Raw genomic sequence first — 9,285 nt, 5'->3', positions numbered from 1 at the left:
ACACACACATGCCCTTCAACTCCCCTGCCCCACCCTGTTCACGCCCACCCCTAGAGAACATAATTGACATGTGCACAGGAGATATTGTACAGACTTACATCGTTCAACACTAGTATCCATAACACTGTTCATCGGCACAAAAAGGTTAACCCAATACTGGGACCTCCTTTAAAAGGGGGAGGGGGGCATGAAAAATAATAAGTAACCCATGAAATACTACACAGCTGACGAAGTTTATCTACGTGTCACACGCGAGACGACATTAGATCTAACAAACTACGTCATCTAAAACGTACAAAAACATACATGTAACTGACTGACTACAGCTCACGGAAAATACTGTGGTGATAAGTTAATAGGTTTGAGTAACAGATTTGGACGATCATTATCGGTAAATAAAAATATTATATTTCATCCCGAACCCAACAAAAAAATCACGGCATCTGCAGCACAAAAAATCGATAACGATGCAGCACTGTTTTCGGAGTCAGACGGTGCAAAAAGCGGAGAACAACCAAGGCTGTGCCTCCCTTGCGTTAAGTCATTTGAAGCTGGTTTCCACTAAAATCGGACCCACACATCTATGAGGACACATAATTATAGCAGAACGCACATGGTCTGAACAGAAACCCAAAGCCATAGGTATGCAACGTAAAACGTGGTCCGGCCTACCGAACTAGCGCTCATACTTCGGCGTATCTCACGACCGATTCGCTTGGCAAGCCCCAATACTGCGCCCCTGGCGATCATAGACGCTTCCCTAGATTGGAATTAAGCTGAAAATGGAGGAGATAGGACGGGTCACCGTGCCTTTTTCGCGTCTTTCTGGATGTCCATTTTCGCGACTCCCTCCGCAACTTGGTCCGCCATGTTATCTCAGTGGTACACACTGCGCACGGCTTCATGCGCATGTGGTGAGGAGGTGTATGGAGGATTACATGAAATTTATGGCCATCTATCAATTCGAGTCTCCGATTCTCGACATTTTAAGTTGCAGCGGTTAACATACAATTAACCAATTACATAAACAGTTCTATGAAGAACTGATAAATATCGTATCTCTGCTTCCATTCTTGTAATTCATATGATATTGCTGGTTAAATAGCTACCCATATAAACCTTTTCATACCCTCGCGAAATGCACCTGCATCCGGGATGATGCAACATTGTAACGTTACTAGTAATCAAAAGTGATCAAAGCGCCATCTGTCGAGAAATTGCCGTGAGCCACTTTTAAGAGGCAAGCGCTAGCGGCCAGTGGTGACTGCGGAGAAGTATACTTTGGTTAAACCTATTGTCCTTAGCTATCCATAATCCATATTCTGCACAACTTCACTTATATATGTTACTAAGTTAGTATATTGTTTAAAGTTAAAACTTTTGATCCAACACAAAAATTCTCTCACCTAGAGCTTTCAACCAGTCACTCTGGTCTTCCTCAGTAGACTGACCCAGTGAAGCTTGTCACGTGGCTTCTTTGAAGTGTGACGTCAACACTGGGTCAAAGGTATCTGGTAGACGATGTCGGCCCCCGTCGTGGTTCAATGTAGGGTGATGGGCCCTGATGTAAATGGCTTCCTTCACCCCTCTCAAGAAATAGTCTTGTTCAGTGTCTAAAATCCTTACAGTGTCAAGTGAGACATGGTGTCCGGGTGACTCTATGTGAATGTGTTGAGACACCTCTGAACTGGCAGAACTAGGCCGTGTATGTTCCTGAAACCTGGCTTTTAGAGACCTCTCCGTTTCACCAATATAAGTTTCCTGGTTACTCGACGACGAAAACACGTATCTCCGACTGGGAAAGAAAGACCCGACTCCTAAGTACAAGAAACAGCTGGTAAGTGTCTTACAACAAATTGAGAAGGAACAGGGCTTTAATAGAGTTACCTATAGAAAACTTTACCCTACAACAGACACTCCACCGAAATTCTACGGACTTCCAAAGATTCATAAGACTGGTGTACCACTTAGACCCATCGTTAGTAGTATTGGTTCCATTACTTACCCCAGTGCAAAATTCTTGGCTGACATACTTTCTCCTTTGGTTGGCAAGTCCCCCCATCATATTGTGAACTCCCAACATTTTACGGAACTCATAAAAGACCAACGTGTAGAAGAGGACGAGGAACTCAGATCCTTTGATGTTACAGCCCTGTTTACCTCAGTTCCTATTGATAAGGCTTTGGATGTTATAGCAAGTAGACTCCAGAACGACACCACACTAGCACAACGTACAACTCTCACTCCCCAACATGTTGTAAGCCTTTTAAAGATCTGTTTGGAGTGCACGTACTTTGTACACAATGAAGTGTTTTATCAGCAAATTCATGGTGCAGCAATGGGCTCCCCAGTTTCTCCCATTGTCTGTAACCTTTACATGGAACATCTAGAACAGTTGGCTATTAACACTGCCCCCCACCCCCCACTTTGGTGCTATCGTTATGTGATGACACTCACACGAAGTTGAAGAAAGTACATGCACAGGAATTTACAGACTTTCTGAACAGTTTAGACCCTGATATTAAGTTTACTACTGAGGAGGAACAGAACAGATCTTTACCTTTTCTTGACACCCTTACATTCATACAGGAGGATGGGTCACTACAGATACGGATTTACCGGAAACCCACACACACGGATCAATACCTAAACTTTGACTCTAACCATCCACTTGACCACAAACTAGGGGTGATTAGGACTCTATTTCACAGAGCCAACACCATAGTGTCAGATCCACAGGATTTAGAGACTGAGAAGTCCCACATGACCCAGGCATTAAAAACTTGTGGCTACCCCCAGTGGGCCATCAACAAAGCGACCTGCCCAAAACCTCCTAACACCAAACCCTCAGCAGGAACAAAGTCCAAGGGGTTGGTGGTCCTGCCTTACATCAAGGACTTGTCTGAAGCTCTCAGGAGGATTTTCATTTCCCACGGGATTGCATCTTGTTTCAAACCAACCACTACTTTAAGACACATTCTTGTTGCGCCCAAGGATAAAACCCCCAAAGAGAAGAAGTGTGGTGTCATCTACCACATCCCCTGCCAGGGCAAGAACAACAGGGGGCCCTGCCAGGAAACTTATATTGGTGAAACGGAGAGGTCTCTAAAAGCCAGGTTTCAGGAACATACACAGCCTAGCTCTGCCAGTTCAGAGGTGTCTCAACACATTCACATAGAGTCACCCGGACACCATGTCTCACTTGACACTGTAAGGATTTTAGACACTGAACAAGACTATTTCTTGAGAGGGGTGAAGGAAGCCATTTACATCAGGGCCCATCACCCTACATTGAACCGCGACGGGGGCCGACATCGTCTACCAGATACCTTTGACCCAGTGTTGATGTCACACTTCAAAGAAGCCACGTGACAAGCTTCACTGGGTCAGTCTACTGAGGAAGACCAGAGTGACTGGTTGAAAGCTCTAGGTGAGAGAATTTTTGTGTTGGATCAAAAGTTTTAACTTTAAACATGTAACTACCAACACAGATGAACTTTCATGAAAGTTAGTATATTGGCGTTTTAAAATTTTTATTTCATTTTCATTATTGACAAAATAATGAAAACTCGAGACATGGAAGTAGTCGATCTTGATAGTCAGAACTCCTTCCTGTCTAAGAACGATTCTAGATCGAGAAGCACGAAGGTTCAAACCTTAACAGTAATAGGTTCTACTCTCATCAAGAATTATGCCAGAATCACTCATATACTCTTGTCAACTTTTACACTGTTAACATTACATGTATCAGTCAGGTAGTTAATGTTTGATGCCCCGCATAGTAATGGTTGTTTCTTTTCTATGTTGGGACAACAGGAGCTTATAAATTACTAGTAGATAACACAAAGATGACTTACAGATTCTAGAATGATTCTATACTGAATCTTACATCTTGGCAAAAAAATGTACAAGCCATGTAAATGTGTGCTTCATGTTTATTAACATCCCACATGCTTTGCATCCTTTATAAAGTAGCAACATTTCAAGATTTCAAAATTTTTCAGGAGAGCATGCTCCCTAGAATTGTTGCACCTCTGGCTCGAATCCTCATGCTTTTGATGCTCACATGATTTAGTCATCTCAAACAAAATTGAGATGGCTGAAAAAATTCCAGGTTAGCTAGAAGTTGAACACTGCTAGAACCAGACAGAAGAGAGGCTCTGTTTGATGTTGTCCCTGTTCTCCCTGCGTGTCCTGGTAACCGCGCCGGCCTCCCCCTTCAGTAGTCTTCTCTTTTGCACCGCCTTCTTCTTCTTGGCCAGGCTCTGCTTCACCTTGGCTCGGACGTAGTCCTTGTCCATGGTTGCCTGGGAGACGGTGCTGCTCACGCTGGGAGAACTCCTGGTCCTGTGAGACATCGGCTTGCTCTGGCTGGAGGAGTCACGAAACGGGCGCTGGCTACGATTCGCCATGCTTAAATCTTCCAAGTTCAAGTCGTCCTCCTCTGAACTGCCCTCCTCATCATCATCAGTTTGTTTTCTCTCTTGTTCTGTAACTCTATCACAAGTCACAACATCTTCCTGCTCATTCTGGTCTTCATTGTCTGCAGATTTCTCAGTGTCCACTGCATTACTGTGTAAAAATGTTGAAGATTCTAGCATTGTACCAGCTGTTGCTCCCGACTCGGGAGGTCTGGAAGACTGATCACTTTTGCCTTCAATATTTTCTTCCTCTTCTTCCACCTCATCTTCCTCCTCATCCTCATCACTACTTCCATCCTCGTCATCCTGTTGAGATGCTTCTAACTTCTTCAGTTTGCTGGTGGAAGCCTCCTCCTCCATTCCCTGTGTATAAAACAGACAATAAGTGATAATTTAATTCAGCCAATGGCAACACATAGTCAGCTGAAAGACAAAAAAGTTACTAGTACCAGAAAGGCTAACAAATGTCATATTTAAGGATTCCTGACAAAGCAAGGAGTTCAGACTTTTGCAGATTACAGTACTCTGGAGTAATGGGAGTTTTGGCATCACACTTCTGAAATACATGATTAATAGATTAGGACCCCTTTCCACTCGACTGTTATGTAGTACCAATTGATCACTGACAATGATCCAAAACTGGATTTGTAATTTTATCATATAATTAGTATATGATGTACACATGTACGTTGCAAAAGTTAATAAAGATTTAAAAGACAACAAATTACAAAAAAGTTATATAAAATCTTTGGTTCTTCAGGGGTCGCAGCATTTAGTGAAAAGGTGGTGTTAGATATCAATTTAAACTGACAGTAATTCTTATTAGTTAGTTACTTCATGGCTATGACATACACATAATCACCAACCTGTTCCAGGGACTCCTGCATCTCTTTTGTGAAACCACTCGCAGCAACCTCCACATCCAGGTCAAACTCACGTCTGGAATAAGGCAGGGCACATTTAAAGTCTCAAATAAGGCAACGTCTAGTTACATCACTTACGCACTTAGATTAAGTAGAGTCTGTTAACAAGGTGAGCCAGTGACTGGTGTGTGCTTGTGTTGTTTTGACCAGTTCTAGTCTAAAATTGCACTCAAATATTCTCCTGACCTGACGTCATCGAATGTTGGGTACAGCTCACTCTCGTAGCCAAACCTACGCTGGAAGAAGTCTCGGATACACTGGACATCTCTGTTGAAGTACCTGTAGGTGGGAAAAGGTGGAACTAAGCTTTAAAATACTGATGGTACATGCACAATGATTTATTTTACAAAAACATAATTTACATAAATTGCAAGTACATTTTGTACTTCAAGTACTCTACAATAGCCATGATAATTCCTGACCATTCAGCATTAGGATGAGAGATGGAGACCATCTGAGGGAAGTCGATCACTGTCACCCTGTCCTTGTCGTCCAGCATCAGGTTAAACTCGTTGAAGTCTCCGTGGATCAGACCGTGCTTCGCAAACCTCACGATCAGCTCCATACACTCGTTATACACAGCAGGAGGGTCGCTTACGTCATGGACCTGGCACCTGGGTGGGGTAACAAATTTGGTTATTTATTTTTCAGTTATCTTTGTAAAGGGTAGGCATGCTCAGTACTTGCCATGCTGCTTTATAGGTGAGCCCTGTACAGAATGACATAAACAGAGTAACATAAACAATAAAATAAGAGAAACTGATAAATGCAATAAATGAAAAACCCAAGTTAACAATACATACACAACTAAGTGTCAATCAGAATGGTATAATGTAAATCAAAGTTAGGCCTGGTTAAATAACATATTATCTTAACTTAAAGGCCCTTTTGGCACGCCAGCTGGATTTTCAACATGGAAAGCTGCCATTTGCAGAAATTCTTCGTCATCATATCACTATATTCCTCTGCAGTCTGGACTGTTAGTGAAATTACAAAACTGCAGCAATTACATACGGAGGTAGGGGGTTGCAAGAGTAGGGAAGTAAGTACTCAACTCCTCTACTTAAGTTTGCATTCTAAAAGTTCTACTCACATTGGGTAGGCATTGACCAGTTCCATGACCACCACATGTCTGTTGAAGTCCACAGGTTTGGGCACAGGGAAACCATGGTCATACAGAGCCTGGGGAGGAGGGGGGGGGGGAATTGCATCATGACTTCAGTAACAAAGAAACGTGATGTGATATGATCTGAATCTCACACATACATTTGTAATTCTAACAACATAGCTTAACTCCAAAGAAGGAATATAAGTAGGTAGCATGTATAAAAAGCATCTAACAATTTCAAACATGGATGCATACAAGTTACAACATTTGCCCTTGCCCATATTCGCATGGCCAAAATGTGTACTCCAAAATGCTTGTGTACTCTGGAGGTTAGAAATTCCCCTACTTTCATGAAAGCAAACTCCTTCATGGCAGCCAGTCTGGACAGGTAGAGCCAGGAGCAGCTTGCCCGGTGCCGGTGGTAGTCACGCTTGTGCTTGATGGCACGGAAGGACTGACGACCGAGTCTGGAGGAAGAGCGACCAAAGACTTTACAACTCCATGAAGTACATGTATGTAGAGTTGTTGTGAATCCCTTGTTCTATTAATTCTTATTATTAACACATCCACTACAGAAGTTGGATGGCCTGTTGTAGGAGAAAAAAATGTAATACTGACCTAATGGAAGGACAACAACGCCAAACACAACTTTACCTGTGCAGTTTCATGACCAGCTGCTCCCCTTCTTCATCAGCAACAATGTAGATATCTGTACAGAAAATAGCAACACTGCTCTGTTGACATACAAGTGTAGACATACTGTAACAGTGATTTCATTTACAAGCAAGTTAAAACAAGGATTGATGAAAAGATGGTTTGTGAAACTGTTGGTGTAAAATCTGTTTAATAATACATTTAACAATATATTCAAATTACCATTCATTTCCAAACCCAGCATTGCTTATTACATAACTACATATTGTATGACTGATTTTCTTTTCATCTGGGATATAGAATGCAGTCCTGTATCAGTGTGTATTATATATTATTATGCTACGCTATAACACTCTGGACTATAAATTCAGTAAGTCACCTGACCTGACTCCTTGCCAACCCCAATCTGGTTCCCAAACGAGGCCACGACCTCTCGCGAGGTCAGTGACTTCAGCGCCAGGAAGTCGTAACCGCTGTAGATCAGACGGTAGCCCTCCCCTGCAGGGGATTGTGGGAAGGGTTACTACAGGATGCTGGGTACTGATACACATTTGTACAAACTACTTAGTACAGGGATGGAACATGCCAATACACCACATATCAGAATGGGACAATCCAGTACTAGTCTAGAATAGTTCACTGTGGGGGCACTTGGCATGATACCGCACATTGTAGCTACCACAGCTAGGTATTCATTTATTTCCACCTAAGTGAAGTGAGCAAAATTGTGTTAGATGCCTTTTCTAAGGACACAATGTCAGGGGATTTGAACACAGTAACTCTGGGTCCTGGGCCAATTACCCTAACCATCACACCACACAATGCCACTCAGAGCAATACAAGAACTGTACACACGCACATGTCTTTCCCCTGTCAAAGCAGATGAGTTTGTTCTTGCAGAGTTCCTTCAGGACTTTGTGGCAGCCGCCGTGTTTGAGTTTGGCGATGGAGGCAACGAGGCTGGCAGGCACAACCTCGTGGTTCTTCATCCCCATCTCTATCTGTGGGGACACAAGTATGGAAATATAATAAAAAGAAAGTAGAATGGAAGGTTCAAGTTTCTCTGTATTTCTAGTAGAAGTGACAGTCAGGCCTATAAAAAAATGTTGTGTTTCCTGTTTCAGTCCTGAAAAATTAGGGTCGGTAGGTAGGTATTTTTCCTTTTTTTAAAGACTTCAGTGAATATCTATATAGGGGTCCAACGTATACAATACAGTTTAACAAGTAAAACTTGCATGAGGACAAGTTAATGTCACTCTAACTAGTGTTAGAAAACCAATGGTACAATATTTTATCACTCAGGTGTCAGATCATTGAGCTAGAAAAGGGTGATCAGCTCGAAAACTATCCCTTGCAAGGTAATAAACGATTTCTTATATGTCAAGTTGAACCAAGGAGGTTAAAAATTTTTTTAAACCTCGTGCTACTTACTTGACATTGTTACCGAGTAGAGTAAAGGTGTCTTTCTTAACCTCTGAGATGGAACTTTCAAAGATATCAGTAAAACAATTATGACACATTTCTTAAAATCAAGGAGATTTAATTATCATGCACGTGATTCTAACCAAGGACATTATACTGTGTCTAAATTATGTCCTTGTTCTAACTAAGCAAGGAGGTTTTTGATTGTAGTCAGAATGTTGAAAAGAGAGAAATCAAAAACAATACTGTACGTTGCTATTTAAAGAGTAATAAAGAAGGGCACTGAAGCAAAGTTGGATGTAATTTTTTATAAGGGAAGCTTTAATACTGCTAGTAAACGCTGATAATAACCATGCATGTACATGTTCCACCATGTATATGCCCCCCTCCCCACACTAGCGCACCACTATGCTTCCATAATCGGGGGATTAAAGTAAACTCATCTTGTCCTACTTACCGCTGTGAGCACTCTAAAATCCTCCTTTGTCAAGTAACGCAACATAGTCACGTTCAATTTGCCCATTTTGATACGCCAACTGGTTTATCTACTCGCACAAACTACACAAATTTTCGCAATCGCTAAAACACATGGGGTAAAAGGTCAACCAAGTAGCCACGCCACTTTGCGATTTTGAAACGAATGGCAGCTTTTAGTTTCTGCTTTATTACCTTCGCCAAGAAGGTTATGTTTTCAGTAGCGTTTGTCTGTGTGTGTGTGTGTGTGTTTGTGTGTGTGTGGTTTAGCAAGATAACTCGA

At 42.1% G+C, this 9,285-nt stretch overlaps 1 protein-coding gene across 1 annotated transcript in view; it reads right to left on the bottom strand.

Annotated features, from left to right (window-relative positions):
- LOC109464378 (threonine--tRNA ligase, cytoplasmic-like) overlaps positions 1 to 9,132 on the bottom strand; it is a 19,708-nt gene extending 10,576 nt beyond the window's left edge. The window contains exons 1-12 of the mRNA XM_019761326.1: positions 8,986 to 9,132; positions 7,966 to 8,107; positions 7,491 to 7,604; positions 7,107 to 7,161; positions 6,799 to 6,919; positions 6,438 to 6,526; positions 5,767 to 5,958; positions 5,531 to 5,623; positions 5,288 to 5,360; positions 4,138 to 4,784; positions 1,721 to 1,795; positions 673 to 760 (exon numbers count right to left, since the gene is read on the bottom strand). Coding sequence (XP_019616885.1) covers positions 673 to 760; positions 1,721 to 1,795; positions 4,138 to 4,784; positions 5,288 to 5,360; positions 5,531 to 5,623; positions 5,767 to 5,958; positions 6,438 to 6,526; positions 6,799 to 6,919; positions 7,107 to 7,161; positions 7,491 to 7,604; positions 7,966 to 8,107; positions 8,986 to 9,051 — 1,755 coding nt within the window. The 5' untranslated portion in view covers positions 9,052 to 9,132. The remainder of the gene's footprint in view (positions 1 to 672; positions 761 to 1,720; positions 1,796 to 4,137; positions 4,785 to 5,287; positions 5,361 to 5,530; positions 5,624 to 5,766; positions 5,959 to 6,437; positions 6,527 to 6,798; positions 6,920 to 7,106; positions 7,162 to 7,490; positions 7,605 to 7,965; positions 8,108 to 8,985) is intronic.
- Between the last annotated feature and the right edge of the window lie 153 nt (positions 9,133 to 9,285).

This window comes from Branchiostoma belcheri, unplaced genomic scaffold (assembly GCF_001625305.1).
Source record: "Branchiostoma belcheri isolate BF01 breed outbred unplaced genomic scaffold, Haploidv18h27 scaffold138, whole genome shotgun sequence".
In the NCBI taxonomy this organism is placed as follows: Eukaryota; Metazoa; Chordata; class Leptocardii; order Amphioxiformes; family Branchiostomatidae; genus Branchiostoma; species Branchiostoma belcheri.
The sequence above is the reverse complement of the archived record's forward strand: the minus strand, read 5'-3'. Positions and strand labels throughout refer to the sequence as shown.